Source organism: Frankliniella occidentalis, unplaced genomic scaffold (genome assembly GCF_000697945.3).
Source record: "Frankliniella occidentalis isolate FOCC.00 unplaced genomic scaffold, Focc_3.1 Scaffold7, whole genome shotgun sequence".
NCBI classification, from domain to species: domain Eukaryota; kingdom Metazoa; phylum Arthropoda; class Insecta; order Thysanoptera; family Thripidae; genus Frankliniella; species Frankliniella occidentalis.
In genome coordinates, this window is record NW_026267137.1 from 1404500 (window position 1) to 1431330 (window position 26831).

General features: G+C 49.9%; 6 protein-coding genes across 8 annotated transcripts in view; 4 read left to right on the plus strand and 2 right to left on the minus strand.

The window, feature by feature from the left end:
- LOC113209536 (uncharacterized) overlaps window positions 1-1120 on the plus strand; it is a 37105-nt gene extending 35985 nt beyond the window's left edge. The window contains exons 5-6 of one of the 2 annotated variants that reach the window (XM_026427100.2): window positions 86-184; window positions 532-1120. In XM_026427100.2, the coding sequence (XP_026282885.1) occupies window positions 86-184; window positions 532-708 (276 nt within the window). In that variant the 3' untranslated portion in view covers window positions 709-1120. The remainder of the gene's footprint in view (window positions 1-85; window positions 185-531) is intronic. The other variant, XM_052273725.1, reaches the window with a different exon arrangement.
- LOC113209527 (cytosolic 10-formyltetrahydrofolate dehydrogenase) lies at window positions 735-6441 on the minus strand. Its single transcript, XM_026427089.2, has 11 exons — window positions 6206-6441; window positions 5137-5284; window positions 4816-5050; window positions 3730-4000; window positions 2927-3643; window positions 2477-2814; window positions 2197-2390; window positions 1917-2110; window positions 1458-1828; window positions 1161-1360; window positions 735-1073 (listed from the first exon to the last, which is right to left on the minus strand). The coding sequence occupies exons 1-11, from the start codon at window positions 6221-6223 to the stop codon at window positions 1018-1020; spliced, it is 2742 nt and encodes a 913-aa protein (XP_026282874.1). The 5' UTR covers window positions 6224-6441; the 3' UTR covers window positions 735-1017.
- Window positions 6442-7162: 721 nt separating this feature from the next.
- Window positions 7163-9653, plus strand: LOC113209552 (TBC1 domain family member 7). The gene is made up of 6 exons (XM_026427126.2): window positions 7163-7468; window positions 7867-8051; window positions 8617-8807; window positions 8902-8997; window positions 9071-9200; window positions 9277-9653. Exons 1-6 carry the CDS (start codon window positions 7276-7278, stop codon window positions 9427-9429), a joined length of 948 nt encoding a protein of 315 aa, XP_026282911.1. The 5' UTR covers window positions 7163-7275; the 3' UTR covers window positions 9430-9653.
- Window positions 9611-13574, minus strand: LOC113209544 (protein claret segregational). The gene is made up of 14 exons (XM_026427113.2): window positions 13371-13574; window positions 12949-13067; window positions 12674-12862; window positions 12536-12589; window positions 12279-12450; window positions 12043-12178; window positions 11729-11959; window positions 11533-11647; window positions 11269-11387; window positions 11019-11177; window positions 10793-10930; window positions 10538-10703; window positions 10325-10461; window positions 9611-10240 (listed from the first exon to the last, which is right to left on the minus strand). Exons 2-14 carry the CDS (start codon window positions 13064-13066, stop codon window positions 10025-10027), a joined length of 1950 nt encoding a protein of 649 aa, XP_026282898.1. The 5' UTR covers window position 13067; window positions 13371-13574; the 3' UTR covers window positions 9611-10024.
- Window positions 13575-13855: 281 nt separating this feature from the next.
- LOC113209602 (uncharacterized) lies at window positions 13856-16789 on the plus strand. 2 transcript variants are annotated; one of them, XM_026427236.2, is made up of 6 exons: window positions 13856-14236; window positions 14318-14449; window positions 14532-14653; window positions 14735-15016; window positions 15095-15302; window positions 15401-16789. In XM_026427236.2, the coding sequence occupies exons 1-6, from the start codon at window positions 14207-14209 to the stop codon at window positions 16574-16576; spliced, it is 1950 nt and encodes a 649-aa protein (XP_026283021.1). In that variant the 5' UTR covers window positions 13856-14206; the 3' UTR covers window positions 16577-16789. The 2 variants fall into 2 exon arrangements, with proteins under 2 accessions (XP_026283021.1, XP_026283012.1); XM_026427227.2 differs by having other exon boundaries at window positions 13857-14236; window positions 14529-14653.
- A 1598-nt stretch (window positions 16790-18387) lies between these two features.
- The window catches only part of LOC113209157 (arylsulfatase B-like), a 19378-nt gene continuing 10934 nt past the window's right edge, over window positions 18388-26831 (plus strand). Inside the window, exons 1-3 of the mRNA XM_052273530.1 lie at window positions 18388-18572; window positions 24603-24700; window positions 25167-25326. Coding sequence (XP_052129490.1) covers window positions 18548-18572; window positions 24603-24700; window positions 25167-25326 — 283 coding nt within the window. The 5' untranslated portion in view covers window positions 18388-18547. The remainder of the gene's footprint in view (window positions 18573-24602; window positions 24701-25166; window positions 25327-26831) is intronic.

The window sequence follows — 26831 nt, forward strand, 5'->3', positions numbered from 1 at the left end:
ATCTCACCCCCTGCGAACCGGTAGTGAGAGCTCATAATATAAGCCTCTTTGTCAAAAAACAAACAAAAATGAAATAAATTCGCAGGACAAGCCGCACTGGCTCGACCAGGAGCCCATCCCGTGGCGGGTCCGCGAGGCCGCGAGGGAGAAGTGCAACAGGTGGCTGCAGTCGTGCCCCATCAGGGTAATTACCGACAACGGCAAACTAACTTCCACGCTCTGGGCGCACGCGCCGCGGAAATTGAATCAAGTGATCCACGCCATCCGGCGCGAGGTTGCGGGGAGGGGTGAAAGGGTAGTGGGCGAGCAGGAAGTCACCAAAAAAGAGTTCCCTTCATTTTCTTTTCATTTTCCCAAAAAGTTAAAGTTTTCCGAAAAAAAAAGTTTCCTTCAAAATAAGGGGCTTGTTTCAAAATTTTCGTTATTTTCCCTGATTTTTCGTTTGTACTGCACCTTTTCCCCTTTTCCGGCATCTCTAGACTAGTTTCCTTTTGTTCCTCAAAAAGTTTATCTGACTGGCCTCTATTGCAGGAATGGGAGAGGCGCGACACGCTAGAGAGCCTGGGCCGGCGGCGCTCCCGGGTAGCAGAGCCTCCCGCCGCCGGGCCGCCGCCCCCGCGGTCCGTCACCTCCACGCCGGCCCTCGCCGACCACGTGCCGGCCATCACCGCCGTGCGGAAGCTCAAGCAGTTCAAGCAGGCGCATTGAGGTCAAGGAAGAGGAGATACGCGAGATTAAAAATAATGACGTCGTTTATTTACAAAAGATATTTACAAAAACTTTTATGGCGTATGTAGGGCGTATTATGGCAGAGATGAAAACATGATATTTATGATGATTAATGAAGCTCTATCGAGAGGAGGTCGTTGATGGAACTGATCAGACTGTTTTACCCCACGAAGCAAGTGCGGGGGTTCCTAGTCCCCAAAGTACCTTACAATAACGTTGCAAGAGATCAGTCGAGTGTCGCAAACACTTATTAGCCCGACGGGAAAAAAGAAATACTAAGGGCGAAGTTTAATACTCCAAGGTGACGCATTTCGTCTTCAGGTATTCATTCAGCGCCTCTTCTCCTGTAAACGAAGGAAGATACATGGAATTAATAAACATGACAATATTAGGTATCCTTCTTCATTTGTGTGCACCGGAATTGCACTCACCGAGATCCTTTCCAAAGCCCGATTGCTTGAAGCCACCGAAGGGCGCGGCAACATCGGTCTTGTTGTAGGTGTTGATGAACACGGTGCCAGCCTCTATCTTTTCCGCGAAGGCCATGGCCCGGTTGATGTCGCGTGTGAACACACCCGACGCGAGGCCGAATTCGGTGCTGTTGGCGCGTTTGATGACGGCGTCCAGGTCGCTGAAAGAAAGGCGGAGAGACTTAGATGAAGACTTCCGTCCGAGGATAGTAACCAACAGGAGAGGAATGGCATTTCTGGAAGGGTGGTGGTACTCACTTGCCGCTGAACTTTGAGATGATCATGATGGGTCCGAAAGACTCCTCCTTCGCGACGTACATGTGGTCCTCGACGTCGGTGAGGACGGTGGGCTCGAAGAAAAGCCCGGGTCGGTCGAGCTGCTTGCCGCCGTAGCGGAGGGTGGCGCCCTCCTTGACGCCCCGTTGCACGTAGCTGACGAGCTTGTCGAGGTGCGCCCTGTGGTTCTGGGGGCCGTGGCTCGTGCTCCGGTTCAGCGGGTCGCCAATCACAATCTTCTTGGTCTCCTCGATCACCCTCTCGACGAACTTGTCGTGGACCGTGTCCTGGACGAAGATCCGGCCCGCTGCGATGCAGTTCTCTCCCTTGTTGAAGAACACGCCGCCCATGGCCTGCAGAGGATAAATAACTGATGAGGAATTGCGCCTCGCACAATTATTGCCTTTTTTCACAAAGAGGCTCCACAAACTCGCGACTTACATTCCTCACGGCACGCTCCAGGTCACAGTCGTCGAAGATGACGAGGGGCGACTTGCCGCCGAGCTCGAGAGAGCACTTCTTGATGTTGGAGTTTGCGCAGGTCTCCATGATGGTCTGACCGATCTCCGTGCTGCCGGTGAAGCCGAGCTTGCGCACCAGGGGGTGCGAGGCGATGGCGTTGCCAGCCTCGGAGCCTGTGGCAGGAAACACTCAGTGAGAACACGTCCCTTTTCCGTCTTTCTTCCGCCTTTGCCCGCCTTTACTTTTACTACCAACTCACCGCTTCCCGGGACGATGTTGATGACGCCCGGGGGGATGCCGGCCTTGACGGAGAGCTCGGCGAACTTGAGGGCGGTGAGCGGCGACACCTGCGCGGGCTTCATGACCACGGTGTTGCCGGCGGCCAGGCAGGCCGCCATCTTCCACGACAACATCATGAGCGGGTAGTTCCACGGCGTGATGAGACCGCACACCCTGGAGGAGCGAAGGGAGGGAGTGAGCGCGCGAACTTCCCTTGGGCGGGGCACATGCAGGTGGGGAGGGAAGGGAGAGGCACTCACCCGATGGGCTCCTTCTTGGTGAAGGTGAGGTTCCTGTTGGGCCGGGCGTGGCTGATGGGGATCGTGCTGCCCGTGATCTTGTCGCACCAGCCGGCGAAGTACCTCCACACGTCGATGGACATGCCGACGTGCGTCTTGAGGGCGAGCGTGTAGACGGCGCCCGAGTCGATGGCCTCGATGGTCGCCAGCTCCTGCTTGTGCTCCTCCATCAGATCCGCGAGTCGGAACAGCAGGCGGCTCCGGTCGCGGGCCGACATCTTGGACCACTCGCCCTCGTCGAAGGCGCGCTTGGCGGCCTGCACGGCGCGGTCCACGTCGCCGGGCGTGGCTCGCTGCACCTGCGGGGCCGGAGGGGTGGGCTCGGCTTAGCGCCTGGTGGGTAGGCAACGCCACCGCGCCCAGAGCATGGGTGCACCGCGGGGCGGCCTACCCTCCGGGCGGCAGACTTACCTTGCAGATGACGCTCTCGTCGGCGGGGTTGATGCTGTCGATGGTCCGGCCGCCTTCAGCGTCGATGAACTTGCCGTCGATGAAGAGCTGTTTGGGGAACTTGATGTCCATGTTGTTGACGTGCATGACCACGGGGTCGTATTCGACCTCCTTGGAAGCGGAGCCGCCGCGCGACTTGAGCACCACGGCCTCGCCGAACTCGACGAAGGTGGTCGCGAGGAACACGTCCTCGTTCTGCATCTCGAAGTTGAAGCGATCCTTCACCTCCTCGATGAGTCGAACCACGTCCATGGAGCCGGCGCCGGAGCCAAAGAAGTCGGTGTCGTCGTCGACGTCGATGCGGAGGATGCCGGTCCAGATGTCGCGCAGCACTGGCAGCATCTCCTTCTCCTCGGGGGTCATCTCGACGGCGACCCTCTTCTCGGCGGCCTTGCCGTAGCGGTTGGCGGGCATCATGCGCCCGTTAACGTGCAGCCGCTCTACGTTGAGTCGCTTGCCGTCGCTGCCCTGCAGCAGCAGACCCCCGGCGTGCACCAACCCTGGGGCCTCCAGTCCCTCAATGGCCACCTCATCGGCTTCGGAGGGCGTGGACCCAGTCCACAGCGAGGACCCGAACAGCTTCACCTCCTCGCCGTTCAGGAGGGCAAGTGCACCCGGGGAGCTGTCGAGGCCGCGGATGAAGTCGTGGATCTTCTTGGCGGGCTGGTCCCACTTGACCTGTATGTACAAAGCTTCGGTTAGTGCGACCTGTGCTGGTTGAGACCACCCTGAAGGGTGAAAAGCGACACCATGCATCCACTCACAAAGGTGAGCTCCTTCTTCTTGAGCGCCGGGTCGTACGACGCGCCCTCCTCGGGCTGCTCCAGGGCCGGGGCCGTGCCGTCCGCGACCATGTTGACGGCCTGCGCCATGGCGCGGATGCCCTCCGGGTACATGAACTTGTTGTACAGCGAGTCCACCGTGTCGTTGGGCTCGACGGCGCACTTGCGCTGCAGCAGGATCGGGCCGGTGTCCAGGCCGTCGTCGGCCCAGAAGATGGTGAAGCCCGTCTCCGTGTCGCCTTCTATCAGCGTCCTGGTGAGGCGGGGTCAAAAAACAACGGCTGTTATCAGAGTTCACCGCTCGGGGGGTCACAGTTTACCGGCGTGGGTGAAACTTTCTCTCGGAGAGAGCATAGCGCGCGGGGGCGGGCCTCGCGTTGTTTGTCATCGGATCCGTCCTTGGGCTATTTTATCACATTTGATAGAGGGGAAATGGCGACTAGGAGGGTGACCCAGGGACACTTGGACGCGATTCGACGGAGTGGGCGGAGTGACTTGGACCGCACAGAGAGATCAAGCCGTGCCCGTGAGCTTTGGTTTTACCGCATGAACATTTTATTTCAGGACAAACACACACACAACAAAATAGTTCAAAAAACAACTCTGATAAAAATGTGTGAAAAAAGCTCACGGCTTGTATGCTATTGGTTTTATTTTTTGCTATGGTGTGCGCGCGCGTGCAGATAAGGTAAGAGGAGGGGGTGGGGGTTCAGGAGGTTGGAGGAAGGGGGTTGGCCGGCCCGCGAGAGGGGTAGGGGCCGAGGGGCCCATCCCAGGCTGCGTTATGTCACATGACCGACCACGGAGTGGACACATGGGCACATGAGGGCATTCGTCCCGGTCGGGGGCGGGGCGCGCGGTTCGGCCGCGACGCGAGGTGGATGTGTGTCGGAGACTCGTATTTGATTTGATAAGCGGTTGCCCTGCTTTGCTCGATACGATGAGTCGGAGGCGTAGAGGATGTAGGGGGGAAGTTGGCCAGTGTCGCATGGGATCGAGATGGGACAATCTGAACCACGTTCTCCTTCCCCCACCCCCCTGTCTGCCGTTGTGGCGACTAGAACTTACCAGCTGATGGAGCTGACGCCCCTGTGCCTGGGCAGGAGGGAGGGGTGGTAGCAGATGCTCTTGTGCTTGGGGTAGTTGATGACGTCCATCGGGATGAACTGGGTGCAGAAGGGCAGCACGTTCAGGTCCGCGCCCACGGACTTGTACTGCTCCAGCACCTCGGGGATGGCGACGCCTTTCTGACGCCACGCCTTGATCTTGAACACGGGCGTGCCGTCGGCCGCGGCCACCGATGCTGTGGGGGTGACAGTCGATTAGTCAAACATCTCTCTGCTGTCGTGTACACGGTCACGCCCTGGGCCCGTGTGCCGTCATCCTCACCGGCGGGGTCCTCCCGGTTGCCGTTGTCCGGGACGGTGAACACGCCCACCACATGGTGCCCGTCCTTCTTGATCAGCTTGTACACCTCGGCCGCGAAGGGGCTCTGACCGATAATGGCGACGCGCAGCTTCTGGCCCTTGGCCACACCCTGCGTCAAAGAGGAGGTCGAGACCGTCAGCGAATCGCTAGTTTAATCAAACTAGCAACTAGCAACACAAAGGCGCGGTTCTTAGCCCTGACTCGGCGGCACAGACGCATATAGGGATCGTCCAGAGAGCAAGTCCGTTTTTCTCTGATCCATATTCGTGAGCTTGGCGCCTGAGAGACTCGGGAAGGCCACCCCGCAGCACACGTCTGCACTGCAGACATGATGTTGCCTACCCAACAAGCGCTTTCTTTGCGAACTTGCTTCGGCTGAACACGGCAGGCTCGCAAAGGCGAACAACGGATGTACGTACTGTACTGTACTATTGTGGATGATCCCTTTCCCTGCCCTTCTTTGAGAGAGTCGTCCGTGGTGAGCGGCGGGGCGGACTTCCCTCTTCGCCAGGTCACTCGCACAAGGGAGTTCGCCCGCCTCATGCAACCCCCCCCCCTTTTTTTCGCCCTCTGAACTACCCTACCGCCCATCTTGTCCTCTACTCCGGATCCGTCCCCTGAGCCCCTCGAGTGCATCGACCGTCCCATAGACGGGTGCAGTGAGAGAAAGTGCCCCCCCCCCCCCCCCCCGCCCCGCGCCGGTGCACTGGACGCACTTCCTCCTCCGAGTCATTCCCCTCCCTCCTGCCTACGCCCCTGTAAAGTTGTGGGACCGGCTTGAGCAGCTGGGCAAGAGGAGGAGCGGGGAGGGCGGGCGGCATCGAGGAAGAGTAACGAGACCGAGAAAAACGCTCCCATCATTTCATTTCAGAAAACACCGCCATTCCCTACTCAGGCGGGTGTGGAGGTGAATATCGTGCAAACTTATTTATACGATAAATGTAAGACAAGACGCCTCGCTCTCCAGCATCCTCTTGCCCACACGGGCGTTGAGGAGGGCAGACATCGTCGTCCCACTCCAGCTACTCACGTTAGAGGCGACCACCATGATGCCGGCGGGGAAGTCAAGTCGGCCACCAAAGACCGTAGCGTCGCTCGAAGAAGCTCCTGTCGCTGCCGCTGGGTTCGTGCGTCGACTGAAGGCGGGGCGGGAGCGCAGAGTCTGAGGTGCCGGTGCTATGTGCTGTGCAGGCCCGGCGAGTGGAGCCGGCGACTCGGGACGGAGTGGGGCGGGGCGGGGCGGCGGGACCGGCGCGGGGGCCCAAGGGATTCTGAACCTGTTCTGGGTCGATCCTCCCCTTTATACGCTCCTCTTTTCAATATTCTTTTTCTTTATTTCTTTCCCGGCCGCTGCTATGTGGCCACGCGCTATCTCTCTACTCTGACGTCGCAGAGGAAAGGTCCAACCCGCGCGAGGAGAAAAGAGAAAGGGGGAGAAATGGTAAAAATAGATAGGATGACGGGCGGCGCGACGTAATTGTTATCGAGCCTCGTTTGATCATTATGATGATGTTGTCGCGACCCGCGTTGGAGTCGTCGCGCAAGGCGTGGTGGGATGATGGTGGAGTAGGGGCCTCGGGTGGACCACCCTAGCGCTGTTTTAAATCCGTCCGACAGGGAGGGGACGATTTACTGTGGGTTGCCTATTTTCGGGGGTTTTGTAGGACAAATTGCCCATCTATCCTAAAGGGGGCGATTTGGGCCGACAGGTAGGGGTGGGAGATCTCCCCCCCCCCCTCAAACCGCGCCTGCTGAGACCGAAAGCTTCCATTTAGGGAAGTCCTTCGTCGTGTGCGTGTGAAAGAGTAAATAATTCGGATGGAAATATGTTTTTCTGTTTGTGAGTCTTTCTTATAAATAATTGTAAGGAATCTATTCCTCTATAATCCTCAATATACAAGACATGGGAGTTGTTTCACACTTCCCAGCCTAAAACAGCTGATCCTGCCTCCCCTCCCCCCTCTGCCCCTTACCTCCCCCTCCATCCGGGACAAAGCAGAAGCAGACTACTGAGACTGAAGGAAAGCAGACTGGCGCTGGCGCCGATACAATGCGCAAACAAGTTCACAAAACAAATCTAAATAGTGAAACTCGTTAAAAATGTCAACTGAAGAAACAAGGAATTTTCGATCATCTTATTATGAAAAAGTGGGATTCAGAAGTGTCGAAGAAAAGAAATCAATAGAAATCCTATTAAAGGAAAAACCATTAGACATATCAAAGTTAAAACAGTTTAGTTTACGCTTCACCGTTCCTCAAATGTATAGAAACTTAATGTGGAAGCTGCTTTTAGGTGCGTATGCTATCATAAGTATCTCCATTTTAAAATACTTGTTTAACATAATCTGACCAGACATTAATTTGAGGTTAGGTTTCCGTTGGTGCTTTTTGTAAACCCTTGTAAAATGAACATTGTGAATCCTCAGAACTTGACATTCACGAACAAGAATTATTGTATGTTCAATGTCATATCCCGTTTCAGTCGAATTATTGCGTGTCAAGCATATTTGTTCCCTTGATCCAACATTTTCAGTTATTTTGGTTTTGCGACAAGCTACAAGCTACTTTCTGAATCATTATTTATTAAGACAAGTTATTGTTTGCTGTGGAAATAGTACTGTATTTTGTAAGCTAGCTTGCCGACAAAATTCGTCCCTATTTTAAAATTACTAAACCCCATTTGATTTCCAGGAGTGATGTCACCACATGTAGAAAGCCATACTTTTATAATGGATCAAAGAACCCAAGAATATAATGACTTGTTGAGAGCTTTACAGTCAATGCAGATTGTAACAGAAGATCTTCCAAAGCATCACATTTTTCTGATAATGTGGCTTTTGAGGACTGGAAATCTTAAACTGGATTGGAGAGCTCAGGTATGTTAATTAATTTTCAAGCTCACATATTTATTTTTTTATAAAGAAGAACATCCGCCATTGAAAAAACTAATACACAAATATTGTAATATTATCTTCATCCCACAAAATTCAACTAATGCATTTAATATTTTCTTTTTTGTTGCCATTGAAGTGCATAGTTGTTATTGATTGTTGTAGTTAAGTAATTAGTTCTTAAACATGCCTATGAGAGCATCATTTATAGGGATGGTTTGACACTAGCATAATGTACAGCTGTGCAGCTTGTGATTGGATGAGGTGCTCTTCTGACATCTGGACCAGAAGAGAAGATAAGATAAGGGATCAGAGGGGAAGGAGGACAGTACAAGAACCAGATATAACTGGTTATTTTGTAAGGGTCATGATCTCTGATCTTTGTTGAACTAGGGGAACTTCATTCCTCAAACTGGTATTTACCAGTTCCATTCACACAGGTCATGAACCTGATAACAAAGTTATGTTCTCATCACAAAATAGCTGTTGTAAGAAATCAAGAATAAAGAAACACGCCACTCAGCTGAGGCATATATCTCCTATTTTTCAGCTGGAGGATCCTCCCTATCAAAATCTTCTTCTCATTTCATCAGCTTTACTTAACATGTTTGACAATGATGTTGACATTTTCTGGATATCTAAAGGATTTTTCCAGTATGTTGTAAGATTTTATGCATGTGTGCAAGTACTTGTGAGTGCCACACTGAAAAGCTTGGAAAAGGAAGATCAAGAGTTATACAGGTGCAAGGCCCTTTCAGTTCCACTTGTTGACATTGATCATGGTAGTAATTATCATGTATAATTTATATCATTTTGTTTTTTACCTCCCCCACAGCCATTTAGAAAAACTTCAAGCTCTTGATGCGATTCCATTTACCACATGGTATTGCTCATGCTTCGCTGGGCTTCTGAAGGATCCTGCCTTAGCCAAGTGAGAGTCATTCATGGAATAATCTGTTCATCATGTGCAACTAAAGACTAATAAGGCTATTAATTACTTACAGAATTTGGGATAAATTGGTTGGTGGATCATGCAAAATTCTCGTATTTGTAGCCATTAGGATATTGACCACCATGAAAAGACGTCTGATTCAGTTGAAATCTGCAGAATCAGTTGTTGAATGTTTATGTGATGTGAGTTCAAATGTTAATATTAAAATTAGGAATAACATTCAAAGTCAGGAGTTGAAATGATTTTGTTTTCCGACAGATAACTGAAGAAACTGCTGAAATGATAGCCAACAAAGCCATTGAACTATGGCAACAGTATGGTAGCCCCCTAACACCTGCTTCTCACCCTGATGGACTGAAACCGCATGCTCCTAATCAAAGGTTAAAAGGGTTTTCCACAATCTTTCTGTAAAGTCTCCCTCCCTCTCTTTTTCTATTTTTCATTTGACGTGCAACTAGCAATGCAATGTATGCTTCAACAATGTTCGTATTGAAGTGTATTTAGATAGCATGTAGAGCTGTTCTGATCTATCACCTTGAATTTTGTTTTAATCTTTAAACTGAGTATATGGTTTGTTAATTAAGGAGAGAGATTGAAAGGCTTTGACCAGAAAAATATATTCTTTGAACAATCAATCAATCTTGTAAAAATTATTGGTGCCAACTACACAATGGATATATTCTTTAAATAGTCAATCTTGTAAAAATTAATAATACAAACTATACACAATGCATTAATGAAAATAGAACTAGATGACACTAACAGGAAAAGATCATCATTTTGTATCAATAGCCATTCTAGGATGTTTAGAACATATTCTTTGAAAAATCAGATGACACTACCAGGAAGTGAATATCGTTTTGTCTTAACACCAATTCTAGACTTATCTAATAGGATAAAATAAAAAGTATTCTTTGAGAAGTCAAACTCATAAAAACTATTGGTACAAATGGTACTCAATCCAATAATGAAAGTAGAACTAGATGACACTAACTGAAAGTGGATATCACTTTGATTTCATGGCCATTCTAGACTTGATTTGGCGTCTTGCTGACAGCTCAACAGCAGATACTCTGGTGGCAAATTTAAGCGAACTCAATGTCTCTTGGTAACAGTCCTCGAGTGGAGCAAGGTTAACTAACATTAAAGTCTTTGAGTTTCCCTTTAATGAGGGCATAAGCAAATGAGTCAGTTTTGAATCGCGGAAAGGTACATGTCCACTCTGAAAACAAAACAAAAATTAGGTCTAAAATGGGAAAACTTCAATGATCTATTTGGGAATTAAAATAAATATGACAGTACAAACCTTCTCAACTAAATGCATAATGACTAATGTTAAGCAAGCTAATGATTTATTAATATTGCAGGTCTCTTTTTTCCTGTCGGTTAGATTGTCACTGTTGTATCTTTCAGAACCTGCCAGATCTATGAGATTGAGTGTTCCTGAAGCAACATCAACATTTAGTGACAAAAAGTAACAGATGTTAAGATGATAATTATAAGGTTAGTTGTTATTTACCCTGGCACTGGATGTTTCGACCTGCGTGTGATGATTCCACTCTTATCTGTGCAATGGAATGAGATCGAGATGACTGGTGATTCATTACCGTAGCTGCAACGAATCTACTCTTTTGTGCTTTGCTTAACAGATCCATCAAGCCTTCTGCAGATTGCACTTCTTCAACCTTAATGGGTAAAAGTAATATTGAAACAGGTACCTCAACGGCATCAAGTATAGATCAATAACTAGGTAGATACGGTAAAGTAAATTCACCTTAAGGTTTGTCACCATAACATCATCACTGCCAACCATTTTAATTTCGTAGGGCAAATTAGATTTGGGGTTTAATAAGTCCCTAATCACCTCATTGTAAATCTCAAGGAATGAACATTTGACGGAAAACTGCCATCCCTAGATAAAAAGTAAAACAAAAACAGAAAAATTAAACAAAGTCATTATCTACAAAACTGTTGAGTAGAAAATTTGTTTTGGTTCTTGCCATTTGTTTTTGTTTGTCGATTGCAGAAAATATTGTCTGAATGGCACGTGGAATCATTCCCTGAGTTTCTTGGGTATCTCCACCTTCCATTGTGTATGTTTTCCCTGAGCCAGTTTGGCCGTAGGCAAATACACAAACATTGTAACCATCAAGGGCCGACTGGAATAATCATTCAAATACATAAAAGAATGAATATTGCACAGAAGTAACTTCTGAGAAGTTTCTAGAAATAAAATTGATGGTTCCTTACTTGCACAAGTTGGGATAATTCTAAGTATATATCATCTTGGCTATTATTGGGTGAAAACACCTTGTCAAAAGTGAATGAATCAGACTTTGTCTTTTGGGAACTCTTGGCTGATCCCGGATCTGTTAAAATAAATAGGTAGAGAGATAGATAAAAAGATATACAAAACTACTATATGAAACAGCAAAATAGCACTCTAATATTGAAGGAGAGCGAATAGGAGTACAAACAATCAATAAGACAACAATTTAAAAATCCTGAACGTACCTTGAGAGCTCTTGATTTCTAGCGAAGCTTCATCAGAGAAATTAAAGCTTGCAATGGCCCTGCCTGACTCCGTTTCCAATGGTGGTCTGACTCTGCAGAAAACCCTGATATTGCCCTGTATAAAAATAATAAGGTTTAGGATATTGTAATGTTTGCAAAACTCACAATTTCACAAAAATGTCTCCAAAATCCCCACTTTTAAGTCCAATATTTGATTATGCATTTGTCTTCTTAATTCTTGAAGTTCAAGAACTTCTTCTGTCAGAGATTTCACTTTTGTTTCTGTAAGCTCAAGTTTAGAGCAAAGCTCAAGATTACTACTCTTTTCTTTTTCAAAATCCTTCCGTAGTTGAGAAGACACAGATATAAGCTCATCTCTGCTACATTCAACTTTCTGTATCTCTTCTCCCAACTGTTCATTCTTCCTCTGAAAGTAGAAATTTCTGACATATAGCGGTTGACACTAAAGTCCTGTTGAGAACATTATCTCCTACCCAAATTATTCATTACTTTTTCTGCAGTAAGCTGTGACTTCAACAATTCAATTTTGGAAGCCAACGCACTCTTGTCTGCAATCAGACTGTCACACTGGTTTTGTGCTTCTATGAGATGCATTTCAGTTTCTTTCCTTTTTTGCTGCGCTTCCCTTTAATCCAAAAATATACAAAAAGTCAGTGGTTAAAATTCTCTACAAAATTTGAGAGGAAACCATAGATGAATACAATGGAATCAATACAATAACTTACTCAAGTCTGCTTGAGAGCAATGCCTGCTCTTTAAGGCAAGCATCTAACTGATCCTTTACAGCCTGGGCATCATGTGTTAAAGCTTCTAAATTTTCTTTATCTTGCAGTAGCCGTTCAATTTTGTTATTTGCTAAATCTAATTGCCCTTTGGTATCCCAGGGAGCAATCTTTCCTAAAGTTCAAAGACATAAACATAATTACAAAGGCTTCACTTCAAAACTTAAAATGTGAATACAAACTTGAAAATCTCAACTGACGTTTTCCCGCTGCCACTGGAGGTGCTTTATTGACAGAAGCAGGTTTGGCAGAGGCTGTAATAGGATGACAATATTTTAACAAAAATAAAGTGACAGGTTCAAAAGAATTCCAGTTACAGCACTTGATGTGGCACTTACATTTGTTTGATTCTGACTGGACCAATGGTTTTTTAGCCACAGGGGCAGCTGTGGCAGTCACGGCTGGTCTCTTCCTATTTACTGGTTGAACTGTGCGCTGCGTTGGAGCTCGGGTAGCTGGTTGTTTTTGGTTAGTTGGTGCTGCACCCATCTGACGAAGGTCAGGAACGCTCATTGACCGTCGAGTAACTAGAAAACAATCAACCAGCTGAAGTTGTAACAGGCCACTCTCTCTAAAACGTAAATAATATGTGTAAGTTTTGGCCAAGAAATACTTCTTTTAGACTGCAGTGTGGATACTGGGCCAGGTTTGGGGCGAGGGATACCATTGACCTTCCGTTGAGGTGGCAGTGGCAGCTTAGACGGTATCCGGGAGGGTCCAGGCTCTCCCATTCTAGTAAAATACAAATCATCGTTAAAAGACACTTAAGGAAATGAAATGAAAAACCCTTTCCATTACTCAAATTTGCAACACCTGGAATAACTGTCACAGTGGCAACTAGTCAACATCCACCGTCAACAACACATTTCAGGAAATAACAAATGAAAATTATCAATAAAAACTTAGGCCTTTCAAATTAGTATCCTAAGAGAATATAGATTAAAAGAGAAATAAGCAGAGCATTTGGCATAAACCAAGCAAAATTAATATAGAAAAGAAAATTTAAAAAATAGGAAGATAAACAGAGCCACAAACCTCGTCTCTTTCCTTGTTATTATTTAAGCCAAAGATGGTTAGCACTTGCGTGCTAATTTGTTTGCTTTCGTTGAATTGCGCCTCGCCTCGGAGTTTCAGTTTGTGGTGTGTGTGATGATGCAAAAATCTTCAAACGTCCCTCAAACCACCTCAAGCAAGCACAAGCACAAGCACAAGCACAAATGCCCGATCAAATTTTCGAATTTTTCAAACTGCCCATCGGTTTTCATCTGTCTTTACATGGTAACAAACTTTACACAGGCCACGGAAGTCAAAAACAGTCGAACCATCTTTTGTTGTTCAGAATCAGAGCTAGCATAATTATTATTTTTCAGCAGTTCATAATTTTATTTTCATTTTATAATGTAAATTGTAACCAAAAATAAATAAATTAGAACAATTTTGAGCGCATATGTTGGTATAATGTGTGCCCCTTCCCCTTTCTCCCTCCTTGTTGCCCCCCCCCCCTGCCTTCCCGCCTTCCTCCTCCTCCTCCCACAAAGTGCTTTTAAACCTAAACCAAACAAACAACTTGACACCCAGAATCCTTAAGGAAGAAATGCTTAAATGGATGAATGAATATTGACAGTTTAGTTTGGCTCAGTTGATTTCTGGCACTTATTTACGAATGTAGAAAGAAATGCATCGGTCCCTTCTGTCAAACTTGCAACCCGTCTTAAAAATTAAGAATGATGTGTTCAGAGTCAGCTAACCTCTCTCTCTTGCATGGTTTATAGTTCTCTCGTACTAGCTTTCCAACTACATTGTACTTCTGCCTATGACTTAATTTATCTATCTGTAATTTATTATAATATTTTAGACGTGATCAGCCCAAAATGTCAGAAGATGAGGAAGTTTTGCGCAAGGTATTGTCAGTGTCATATTAACTTTTTTAGCTCTGTTACTGTTTTAATATTTTCATGATTTTCATTTACCCTTTTTGTCAGGGATCCGTTCTTTACAATTATTTACAAGACAATGGGTTTTCAAACTTCGAGTCTTATGAGTATAAAAATCAAAGTACCATGAAGTTTCCACTCAGAGTGGATAAATCATTCAACTCATCGAGCATTCCCACAGTAAGCTATTTTATCTTAACCATACTTGTCAGTTCAGGATCTTCTATTTCCTTTATACTTATTTTAATATCTCATTTAGAAGGCTCCTCATTGGACTACTAGTAACTTAAATTGCTTTCTAAAGTCTGGACTTATCCTGGAAGATCATCGTAATTTTCTTGAACATTACTACCCACTTGAAACAGAAGAATATTCAAAATCGAAGTAAGAATTTTCAATAATACATGTACAAAGTATATGTTGTTTAAAATTTTACTTCCATTATAATCTTCCTGTTATTTACAGATTCAACATTAGACTCTGCAGTGTCCCTCTACTTTGCTTGGGAGGAGGACTTTGGAGACTAGCGCAGACACCTGTGTCCAAAGTTCTGCTTGTAGCTTCTGCAGCCCTTGGATCATTTTATGCTGCTTATCGTATCAGAGAGAATCGGAAACGTAAATACTTCTCACTGCTAACTTCAAAGATTCAGCTTACATTAGTTGGCTTGGAAAAACTGTTTGTGCAATATAAGAGAATGTTGCAGTTAATTCATCAAAATGAGTTTATTTCTCAGAAGATCTCCCTGTAAGTACCTACTTCTGGTAACCCCTGTCTGAACATCAGTTCATTAAACCAAAATTAAAGAATATCTCTTTGTTTCAGTGGTCAAAATGAAATGTTAGAACTCAAGAGAAAACTTAGAAAATCACTCCTTGGTGCAATTGAAGTTTTAGTGGGATTCTCTGATGAACTCAAGAAAATTCCATTGTCAATAGAAATTAATGCAACCTTGAGGTCCCCCTCTTCAGAAATGATACGTAACGGTTTAAACTTTGGTGATGAGGAAAGCAACTCATTTGAAAACCTCAAGGTAAGATTCTGGTCCTCAACGCTATTTCCTATTTTATTTTAAACCATAACTATGATTTTATAAACCATCCAACTTAATTGTCCTAAATTTATTTTCAGAAATTATTCAACTCATATATTCTTGTTCAGTCAGAATTTTTAAGAGGATTTGCATTATACCACTGTCCAGATTTATGGGATCCAAATACATCACATAGAATTTTGTTGTATTGTCAAAATGTGCTGCCAGAAATAATCACATGGAGTTCTGATGTTCACAAATCCCTCCTTCAAGAGCAGAAGCTTTATAGAGCAGTCATTGAATCAAAGAACAAGGGAAGCCAATTGAGAGCACACACATCCTCTTCATGGGACTACTCAGACATTTACGTGTCAGTTAGAAGTGCATGTGTACATTTCCAATCTCTTCTCATTCAAACTCAAGGATTACAGGAAATCCTGGAGAATGCACACAATGGCCAGACAAAAGATTGTGAAGAACTTTTGAATGCATCGGTTCAGATTTTAACTGAGATTTCTAGGGAGATTCATTTGGGACAAATATGTGTTGATGCAAGTCTTGCTCAGATTTTCAAAATGTCTAACCCTTGCCAACCACCTATTAAACCAAATGAACTCGAGGATTCCTCTTTGACCATTGAAGATCCTGAACAAACATTCAATTCAGCTTATAGCGCCCCAGTGCAGGATGAAATTTTTGAACTTACTGTCCACCATGATGACTCAGATTGGTCAGATGACGGGGAGTGGAATGACATAGCTGAGTATAGCATTAGGAAGAAAGAGGGTGAGACTTCCAAAATAGTTCTTGAAGAACTCAAAACTGTATTGGTAAAAAAGGCAGAAGAATGGAAGGAGAGGGAAAAGAGGGCCATGGAAAGTAAAGGCATTCCATACACAGCACCTGAACAAGTGGACTCTCCATCTCATGAATACAAAGCCGAAGAAGGTAAAACTGTACCTAATACTGAAGAAGTAATGGATTTTCTTCCAACAAACAGCCAAAATAATTGGCCCCTGCCTAGATTGAAAGGTAATTTGAAGACTCATCGTTCTATGAAAGGCAAAAGACCAGAGGAAGTGGCAATTAAACCTTTGGAGCCGATGATGTCTGATGATCCAATAGATAAAGAGGATAAAATGACAGAAAATACAAGACTAGGTTTTGGAGCGTCTTTACTAGCAGAAGCTATGGCCAAGTCAAAGGCTATGCAAAGAGCTAGGCAAGAGGAGATTTTTCATGATTCAGAGAATGAATTTTCTGAATCTGAGTAAGCTAGTGATATTTTTCTGATCACTGTTAATCTTTGCCATTGTTATTCGTGTAAATTCTATAATTGTTTTAATTTATTTCTAGTCTATAACTCATTGCCCCATTGTAAAAAATAGAGAACATTTATTTATTATTATTATTATTATATATGATCTATCAAATTGTAAGCCCGTACGGGCACACGTGTGTCAATGAATACACGCAAATACCGCAAATGTATTTTTTATTCAATATTCTCCTCTCCTACTACCATAGTCTTAGGACATCGACGATTCTCGATACAAAATATAGTGTGTTCCGTGGACCCCGTTCTATTCTTTTTGTATTGGTTACCGTATTGTGTACCGTATTCATGCGTGTGGGTGCTACATAAGGCACAATGGAGCGATGGTGTAGTCAAGCCCGCAGGTAAGCCTGGCCTGTGGCACTGTACACGGTAAAAGTGATTGCAGAAATGCCAATTTTCATACTTTTTGCCTGGAAAATACCGCTTCTGCTTCAAAACCGAGCGAACACTTCTACCTTGTCACTGTCTAAATTTAAGGACAGGGCCGATGGGACTGCTGTCTTTTGTTATATCAAGTTAAGCCAAGCCGAACGCGCAAGCCCAAGCCCAAGCCGAAACTCAAGCCCGATGCGACGGATTTTTCGGATTAAAGTTATGTTTTTAGTGTTTTCAGAGTTCATTTTTACGCGCATTGCCGCAGCTAGTGTGTATTTAAGTGCATTTGTGCTACTGGGGCAAGAATTCTGTGTTACTGGCATTACTTTAATCCGAAAAATTCGTCGCATCGGGCTTGAGTTTCGGCTTGGGCTTGGGCTTGCGCGTTCGGCTTGGCTTAACTTGATATAACATTTAATCTTCTGTACCTTCAGCGCAGCTGCAGATACCGTGAGAGAGAACAGGGAAATTCCCCCCCTAGAACTTGTCCCTAACGGATCGGGGATCGTTCGAGACGGAGACGGAGCGTTGGACCAGAGACCAGCGCGAGCAGGTGCTGCAGGTTTGCTGCACGTCCGCGAGAGCAGGCGAGCGGGTGGTCAGCCGGGCTGGGTAGGCACTCCCGCCTGGCAGGCGCGCGCGGCGGGCGGGCCTGGCTGCCTACCTCCTAGGCTGACGGACTGCTGGGGCAGGTCCAGGACCTCCTCAAACCGGTTGGGGAGGGGGGTGTCCCTCGCGTGGGGCCTATTCTCCGGGAACTCCCGCGGAGAGAAAGGTTCGTCACATCCCGGTCACACGCAAAGTGAAACGCCCCCACCCCTTTCCCTCGTCTCATTTCCTGCGCGCAGTTCACAGTGGGCCCCGCCCCGTGCCGTAGCGGCGGTCGGAAATAAAAACCCGCCGATGCGTTGGACCTGCAGCGCGGGGATCGCGGGGGACCCCACCACGCCGGGCCCCCTACCGCAGCAGGTTGCGTGAATCACTGAGAAAAGCCCGGCCGGGGGGGGGGGGCGAGTGCGTCCGACGGGGGCCCGAGACCCGGCGGGCCTGGCCCAGCATCACACACACACACCTACTCGAGTGGGGACAAGTGGCTCCCCCACTTGCTGACCGCATGAGAGACAGAAGAGAGCGCGAGTCCCCCCCCCCTTTTCCCCGTCTTCTGCTCTTGCAAAGTGATAGGCTGGGGGGGGGGGCGATCCGCTCCAGCCCAGTCGGTTGACATCGGGACGTCGTTGTTTCCCGAGAGATAAGGAACACGGGAAGGGGTGGGGGGCTGGAGTCGCGCTGCGCCCCCCCCACCTTCTCCCCTCGCGGGGTGTGGCGCCGCCCCCCTCTGCTGCCCCCGCCCTGCCCCGGGACGGCTGCCGGCCAGGTGGACTACCACTACTACCGGAGGCCCGGAGCGTTTTCGCACCATTTCGAGTCTCTCGCCCGGCCGTGTCAGCGGCAGCTCGGCAGGATCAAGGAAGAGAGGAGGAAGAGACCGCGACTACCGGAGCTCGTCGAGGACACGAAGGACGGCGTGAACATGGCTGGACCGAAGATGCAGCTCGGTGAGTAGAGTGCGGGGTGGTGGTGGTGGTGGTGGATGAGCTGTTAAGGGCTGTCAGCGACCTGGACAACGTTGACCTCGTATTCTGGGAGGGATATCCCTGCCTTTTAGGATTTCACGATAAAATGACAGGAAACTTTTTACTGGTGGGGTAACTATATTACTTTGGCGTCTAGTGCAAAAAAAAAAGTGCGATAACGATATCACAATGATGCTCACCGGGGGGTTGAAAACGTCTTTGCGAGGAAACAAACGTTCTGACATATCGGTTTGACAGTCATTTCTCACAGTCGGCCTGCGGGAGTGCGGGCTGGCCGCGTGCCCGCGCCGTCCTTTACTGCAAAGTGTAAAACGCAAAGTGCGACAACGCGATACACGGGGAGTAGGTCAGAGTGGCGTCAAGCAGGGGAAAAAACAATCTGAAGATGGAAATATTCCGCGTAAGAAAATTTTACCGTGAACGTGGCCACAGAGACGTCCGGGGATTCTTGAAAATTGGAAAATTGGCACACTGCAGTTGTTACAGTCGCTGTTACAGTTGTAACTTTTCCACATTTGCGCCCCACCTCTTTTCCTCGCAGAGGGCGTGCGGTGCGGTATTGTGTGTCAGCTAATGGGCCCCCGCTCGCGAAGCACGCGTCGTATGGTAATAGAGATGGCTATTCTCGAGTGTTACCGATGATACAATGTACATGATGATGTCCGCGCACACTGCCATAAAAACATCACCCATGTTTTTGTTTTTAATCACAATGATTAAAGTTTTTGAAGTAAACGCGCGCAAGAACGTTAACTTAGCTGACAACATAGATGGAGAAAAATAGCGGATGAAACAAAATCGTTTCCGATTGGTGGAGCCTTACCACCAACTATCGGCACGATTTGAAACCTAGTGACCAATCAGGATATAAAGTACACTATTTCAGACAAATTTAGCTTCACCCCCTCCGGCCCATACGCTCTTTCCCCTTCCACTCCCAGGGTTTGCGCTATCAACGTGCATTGGTGCATTACATGGTGACGCCAAACTGAAATCTCGATACTGATGACGCTCAATGACCAATTTGCCCCCGGCATCAATTCGCAATCGAGCTCGCTCGTGATCAAACCGAGGCATGCAAGGTGCGGGCTGCGGTCCCGCACCATCAAAATTACACGGCGCTGAACCTCCGGTTCTCTATACGGAGCGTCGTCGCGGCGCTGGAGGAGGCTCTGAGTGATCAGTCCCCGGGTCATCGGGGTGTATCAGGAAACTCGTCGAATCACGCGGAACCTTCCCTACCGCTGCCCGCGCTCGCGCCTAAAAAAACAAAGCAGAGCTAACCATCGCGCGCCGCTGCTGATGCGCCCTGCCAGCCTAATGGGAAATGGATTCGGTCTCACATGCGGATGGTGGATGATGGGCGGTCATTCACGCGGTCATCGGGAGGCCTGAGGCCCGGCCGCCGTCTCGACGCCGCGCAAGAGCTTGCTGATTATATTCGAGTGTGTGTGTGAGTGTGTGTGTGTGGGGGGATTTACACGCACGCACACACAAGCACGAATACAGACAAAAGTCCGGCCTGTCTCTGCTCGGCGCCGCCAAGGCCGCGGCTGCGCCCGCCGGCGCCCCCCTGGACGTCCTCCTGTTCGCGTTTAGCCGGGCCGTGTGAGGACGAGCCCCACTAGGGGTGCGCGGGCGGGCGGCGGGGGGGCGGGGGAGTGGCGGGCGCAAGCGGGCGGGGGATGTCATGGGCGGCATGAGCACTGCTGCTCTCGGCGCAGCTCTCACGCAGCAATTAAAATCATCAACATTACAGCCGATGAGGAGGTAATAATAGCCGCGTCCGGTCCGGTGTACAATTAGCCGTCTGCAACCCAACTTGTATTGAACCTCTGAAATAACCCAGGTCGTTTTTCGCATACTTTTGATCGCAGCAGGAGAATTGCATTTGCGCTTCCGCCCCCACTCAGGAGTGCAATCACGAACCAGGAACAAGGACCCCTACCTCTCCTCCCTTCTACCCCCCTTGCCCTCCTCCCTCTACCGACGTGAATATGAGAAAAGGCAGAGCGAGGAGTAAGTCAGCAGGTATCGTGCAGGTGGGTGGAAGGACCGGGTGGGGAAGGACCAAGGTGGGAAGGACCTTACTACTACCATTCCACCGCTTGTTTCTCGTACAATAAATGAGACATTGACCACGGTATGGAATTGTTTTTTTGTCTTGTTTGCGTGGGTCGGGGTCGGGCTCTGGGACAGCAGGGGAAGACCAGTTGAGGAGCCGAGCCAGGCCAGGCGTTTCTCGTGGGCAACGACCTGAATTGTGTCGCGCAGACATGAAGGCCGAACCTAAAAATCGATTAATCGAAGATTGTTTAGCAGCTTTCTTCGGCGCAGCTCCCCGCGTTGAAGTCTCTTGTGTGCATCTGGCATCGAGGAGTGACATTTCGTAACCCACAAATTCAAGTGACATTCAATGACATATATCGTCCCCACCACCCCGGAGCAGAAGCCTGCAACAAACATGTGGGTCACCAGAACAGCCACACAGGGGAGGGGGGTGGGGGGCGAACGGCGTGAGGAAGGACCTTCTCGAACGTGGCGCCGTAAAAGCTGAGGCAGCTGTATGCTTGAGGACTACGCGCGTCGTCGACTGCTCTGTTCCTGACGTTGCCCTTCCTCGCGGATTAGGAAAGTCGGAAGTATCGGAAAATACATTCCAAAAAATAAGCGCGGTTCGCTGCTAGGGACAAAGTCGACGAATATGATTACACGATACGCGGTTATGTGCCGACGAGACCGTGACCGCCTCCAGCGCCTCCAGCGCCCCCAGCGCCTCCAGTGCCTCCAGCGCCTCCAGCGCCTTCCAGCGCCTTCCAGCGCCTTCCAGCGCCTTCAGCGCCTCCAGCCCCTCCATCGCCTCCAGCGCCTCCAGCGCCTCCAGCTGGTCGGACCGGACCGGAGCGCGCGGTCGCGTGCGTGAAGGAATGCAGCGGCAGCGCTGGTCGATATCGACATGCGTCTAACGACTCATCGATGACGCATTAGAGCAGGACCTACATGACATGAGGCGGATGTGATGTGCCGCTCTCCTCTGTCCGCTCGCTCAGCACGGCTCAGCAGCAGCGCTCGTGCATAGTCGCCTTATCACTGCTTATCACTCGTGTTACCCCCTCCCCACATTATCCCCCCCCCCCCCCCCCCCCCCCCCCCCCCCCCCCCCCCCCCCCCCCCCCCCCCCCCCCCCCCCCCCCCCCCCCCCCCCCTTGTGGTTTTTTTTGCCCCCCCTCCCTTTGTCCATTGCAACGACCAATCCGAAGAATGGAGTTAACACGTAATGTCCCAGCAAGTCCGCGTCGTAGGTGTCTGCTCACTTCCAGAGTTTGCTTGTGTACAGTCTCTGACCATGACCGTGGCGCCCTTACGGCCCGCGCGAGTAGGCCACCCGCCCACACGCAGTCTACCTCTGGAAGTGCTGTGCAGAGTATCCCACAAGTCCCTGTCTCATTGTTGTTTGGTTTTGCCGTATCTCTCCCTATTTCGATTTTTTTGTTTTTGTTTTCACTGTGAGGGAACCGTGTGACGCGGTTCCCGCGCTAGACACGCACACGTGGAGGCAGAGAGTTGCCGGAGGACATAGGGCCTGGTTTACTTCATCTGAAACAAAAAGTTGCACTGTCGACACCCCCACCTCCCCTCTCCCCCTTTCTCAATGTGGGCCCCCCTTGTCTGGACGGTCCTCGCAATGTAGATCAATATGTTTGGGTGCTGCTCGGAGGTGGGGAGGAGCTAGCAGCAACCGCCTGCGAGCACTGGCGAGCACCACCTCCTCCGCTCCCTGCCTGCTGCCCTTGCATACCGCCCGTGCAGTGTCGTGATTTGAACCACCTCTACCCTTCCCTCCGCCGGCATACGTCTGCTCCGCCGATAAAGGCGTCATGACGCCGTTCCCCATCCGCCCGCCGCGCCCGCCGCGCCCGCCGCGCCCGCCGCGCCCGCCGCGCCAGCCCCCCTGGAAACCATTCCCATTCGTATCGAAGCGATAAGACAATTACAATAACGGCGGACAGGACGGCGGCGGCGAGGCCGCCCCTGTGAGCGAAGGGCCGCCGCGGCCGCCGACGTCAGGCCTCTGGTCAACCTACCTGCAGTGTTGCCTGCGCAATCGAGTAGTGCGTCAACGACAAAGTAGTGGAGGGGTGGTAAGCCTTGTCACACTGCCCTTGGAAAAAAATGGTTACAACTCCCTTTTTTGTAATCTGTATGTATTATTTTTTTCGTTAGTCTGACACCTGCTGCGAAGCACTTTTGCAGCACCAAACGGTGGATGATGAACGTTAATTTTGGCGAAATTGCCGGCGCGCGATCGTGGTCCTGTGTCGTGATCCTATATCCTATGCCCATATTTTGTCATTCGTTCGTGCGCCGCTTGAGTGAGTTGCGCCGCCGCAGCCGTTTTGATGACTTGCGAGTGTCGCGTGAGCCGCTCATGATTCGATGGCTTCCCGCCAACAGTAGCATGAGACTGTACGGCGGGGGCGGGGCGAGCCGGGCTCGAGTCAGCCGAGTGAAAGAGGGGTGGAAGTGGAAAGGGTGCATGGGGGCTGGCGGGTTCCACCGCGGGACACACATACAATCTTGTCTCTTTCGTACGAGACTCCGCGCCAGCTAGTCCGCTTTACTCGTAGCCTCGTAGGTGCCCGGGGAGGTCGTGGTCGAGGTTGTGAGATAATACCGGGGGAGGAGGGAGGGAGAGAGGGGGAGGGAGCACGATCGGACGATCGGTGTCATAGAATACGCCGGATATGCATGTCCGGCCGGTGCGAGGGGTACCACCGGCGGGTACTCTATGACTCTATCCTCGTCTGGAAGACGCCGCGGCATCGTCGGCACTCCTGCCCCCATCCCATCCGCGGGGGCCGCGCGCGCGCCATTGTCACGATCAGGCCATATACCGCGTCGTTATCTCCGCATCAGCCCGGCGAGCTGCTCTCCTCCGCGGACCGCGGCGAGCCTTGCGCGTCCTTATGCGCAGGGCGCCGGCAGGGCAGCACCTGGCTGCTCTCCCCCCTGCCGTCGATAGAGCGCCACCCGCCGCACCCGTTTGACCTCCAGCAGCGGACAGCCGCGCGGCCGCCGCACAGCTTTCAAAACTATTTACCGGCCTGAATAAAGATGCACAACGAGTATAGCGTCATGTTCCCGCGCGAACGTCCCGACCCGACAATCGTTTTGGCGCTTGTTTTCACTGAAATTGCTAGAGTGATGTGTCTCATCTCAAGTGATGAATATGGATGGAACATTTCCTTCAAATAAAGCAGTGTTCCAAAATCATCACTCACAACGGAGGCAAAGCGTCGCTCCCCCAGGATTAACGAAATCGGAAGAGCGACGCGCGTGACTCCTGCATTTTCAGTGCTCGTTTTTAGTGGATTTACGAAAGGTGAACAACAATCGTATCGGACGAATCACAAAATTTGAACTTTTCAAAATTCTTGCCGTTGGGTGCGCAAAGCGCGCGAAGCCTGATCGATCGTGCTTGTTATACGACAATGGTGCCCTCCGTTCCTCCGTGTGTGCACACCGTCAGACAAGCCAATTGTTTCGTGATATCACGAACAACATCCTGGTTTGTTTGGGGCGGCTCTCGCGCACGTTATGCAACAACAACGAAGCGCGCCGCTGCTGATGCGTCTGATGAGTGACCGCTGTCGCTGTGCGACCAGAGACCACCCCGCGAAAACAGCTCGATCACGATGGGTGCAGCGCACGACCCGGCGGGCGGACGAGCGGACCGTGCGAATAGTTGGCGAGTGAGAGCTATTTAGGCAGGCAAGTTTTGTGTGAGGCAGGTTTATTGCGCAACCGGATTCGGCCACCAAGTCCGGCTGTCCATCAAACGGAACGTGCGGAAGTCCGCCGCCGGGCCGCGAACATTTCGTACCTTGCTTTATCCTTGCCGAGTGCCTGCCTAGTCCGGCATACAAACTTGACTTAATGAGAACGTTATACCCGCAGCTAAATTCTCCTCTGTCTTTTTTTTTCTTGTAGTTCTTTCCGCTGTGGTGGCCGCCTCCCTGTTCGGCTCGGTGCTGACACAGCAGCAGCAACGGAAGCCCCACATCGTGGTCATCCTCGCCGATGACTTGGTGAGTACCTATGCGTGATGCGGGCGGCAGGGCGGGCGGGCCATGGGGATAGGCAACACGCGCGCGTCGCTGCGTGACAGGCCTGCCTACCCCACGGCCGTCAGGCGTTCCGCACCTTCCAACACTCTCACACGCGTAACTAGCATTCAGCTGCTCGGTTCTGCTTCAGGATATTTGTTTAGGGCCTGGAAGTAAAACGCCCCTCTGTGAAAAAGCAATTTATAGGTTTACGGGGAAATTTTCCGTAATGTGTCGTGTCTTTAAATTTCAATTTGGCACTATGTAAATTTACAAGCACCTCGTTTCGGCTTGAAATTGATTGACGAAGCAATCAAAGGCTGTCGCAAATTTACAACATATTTTGTAAAGAAAAATTATTTTAGATCGAGGAAAAGCTGGCAAACGGTTTTAGAACATTGCAGACGCACAGTGTCTGAACCCCAACTCTCCTTGCTGGTGCTTGCAGGGCTGGAACGACGTGAGCTTCCACGGCTCGGACCAGATCCCGACGCCCAACATCGACGCGCTCGCGTACAACGGCGTCATCCTGAACCAGCACTACGTGCCGGCGCTGTGCACGCCGTCCCGGGCCTCCCTCATGACGGGGAAGTACCCCACGCACACCGGTGAGTAAACTGGGAGGGGAGCATGAGCAGCAGGGACGGCGGTGACGCTCGGCTCGCTCGTATGGGGGCTCCCCTCGCCCGCCCCGGGCGGCCCGGGCGGCCCGCGCGCGCGTATGCATACACAGAGTCGCGCGCGCACTCACTCCCTCCTGCTCTCTGCTCCGAGAAACCAGTTAGTTGTTCGGCCAGCGGGACACGGTGGGGTCCGACCCGAACGCCGGAAAGGCCGAACCTGACGTCAAAAGTCGGGGAGTAGCGCGACGTAAGCAGGTCGGGAGGAGGGAATGGGCCCACCACTGCCGTCCTTTTTTAATTTTTTATTATTTTCTTGAGGAGGTGAAATTTGTTGAATCCGATTTAATGGTGTTGTTGTTTGCAAAAGTCCGCCGGTATTATCGACTAGATTGGCTCGGTGAAGGTCGCGCCTCGCTCTTACCCGGCCTGGCCAGTGTACCGAAAAACTGGAAGCGGTTTATCACTATACTTCCCAAGATTCGCATCGTTATCACTCTAATTGGCACGCCGCTCTAGCGGCTGGCTAACTCGGGCGCATACTGCTCAATTATTCCAACTAGTTTACCAGTTTGAGTTTTCGACGAAGTTATTCGTTAAAACGTCCTCCTTCTGTACCACGACGGTGCGCCAGCTGTCCGGAAACGAAACGGCCGCGAGGCTTAGAAAAAGGTATGCGTTAGCGTGAAGCGCCCGGAATCATTTTCGATCGGTGACCCTCGTCTCGGAAGAGGCGGGCGCCGGGCGGGCGCCTTGGCGCGGTCCGGTCCGGACGACTCCTGCTAGCGCACGCTGCCACCAGGACCACCAGGACCACCAGGACCCGGTTTCGAATCAGAACGCGTTCATGCTGAACTCTTAGACTTTGACAGGTGACCGTTGTTCGCCTCGAAGAAAAGATTTTAAAAAAGGAAAATAGATTAATCGGCGAAACGCGCGCGGGTCCATGCTGGGCTACTTCTTCGATCTAAGTTTTTCAAACGAAAATGTTATATAATTCTTTGAAGAACAAGAACAAGACTACTCTGGTCGTGAAAATGTCGAAACTTTGCCACGGCTGGCCAACAGGAGTCAAAAATGTTCTGCTCTCGATGAGCAACACGCGCGTCGGTAGTGGTCCAGACGCTCACTGCGAGAACAGCAAGAACGGTGTGTCGGTGTGAGGGTTCACCACACCATCTGTCCAGAGCCACAAAGATACTCAAGGTTCACAGATGTTTTTCAAAGAAAAGGAATTGAGGTGAAAGATCTCGATCCGGACAGCAGAGCACCCCGGTGACGTGACTCGCGCAGATGCCCAGGGCGTGGCGGGGCGTGGCGGGGCATGGCGAGAGAAGGCACGTGTCGGTGAGCTGGGGGTGAGCCCGCGGACCGGCTGCGGGCACTCCTTGGACTGGCCCTGGTAGTTATCCTTCCGGCCCGGTTTCAATGAGCACCTCCTCCTCCTAGAAGTCGACGTTTCATTGCCATCATTTAACGACCGCCCCCCCCCC

Excerpts from the sequence above, each read along its gene's own strand:
- LOC113209527 (XM_026427089.2), bottom strand. Across the intron at positions 1,829-1,916 it reads TGGAGCGTGCCGTGAGGAAT|GCCATGGGCGGCGTGTTCTT; the intron begins GTAAGTCGCGAG and ends TATCCTCTGCAG. Across the intron at positions 1,361-1,457 it reads ATCTCAAAGTTCAGCGGCAA|CGACCTGGACGCCGTCATCA; the intron begins GTGAGTACCACC and ends CCTTTCTTTCAG.
- LOC113209544 (XM_026427113.2), bottom strand. The coding sequence starts at position 13,066 with ATGGGAGAGCCTGGACCCTCCCGGATACCGTCTAAGCTGCCACTGCCA. Across the intron at positions 12,590-12,673 it reads CCAGTCAGAATCAAACAAAT|CCTCTGCCAAACCTGCTTCT; the intron begins GTAAGTGCCACA and ends ATCCTATTACAG. Across the intron at positions 10,931-11,018 it reads TCGACAAACAAAAACAAATG|GGATGGCAGTTTTCCGTCAA; the intron begins GCAAGAACCAAA and ends CTTTTTATCTAG.
- LOC113209602 (XM_026427227.2), top strand. The coding sequence starts at position 14,207 with ATGTCAGAAGATGAGGAAGTTTTGCGCAAG. Across the intron at positions 14,654-14,734 it reads GAAGAATATTCAAAATCGAA|ATTCAACATTAGACTCTGCA; the intron begins GTAAGAATTTTC and ends TGTTATTTACAG. Across the intron at positions 15,017-15,094 it reads ATTTCTCAGAAGATCTCCCT|TGGTCAAAATGAAATGTTAG; the intron begins GTAAGTACCTAC and ends TCTTTGTTTCAG.
- LOC113209552 (XM_026427126.2), top strand. The coding sequence starts at position 7,276 with ATGTCAACTGAAGAAACAAGGAATTTTCGATCATCTTATTATGAAAAA. Across the intron at positions 8,052-8,616 it reads AACTGGATTGGAGAGCTCAG|CTGGAGGATCCTCCCTATCA; the intron begins GTATGTTAATTA and ends CCTATTTTTCAG. Across the intron at positions 8,808-8,901 it reads GAAGATCAAGAGTTATACAG|CCATTTAGAAAAACTTCAAG; the intron begins GTGCAAGGCCCT and ends CCTCCCCCACAG.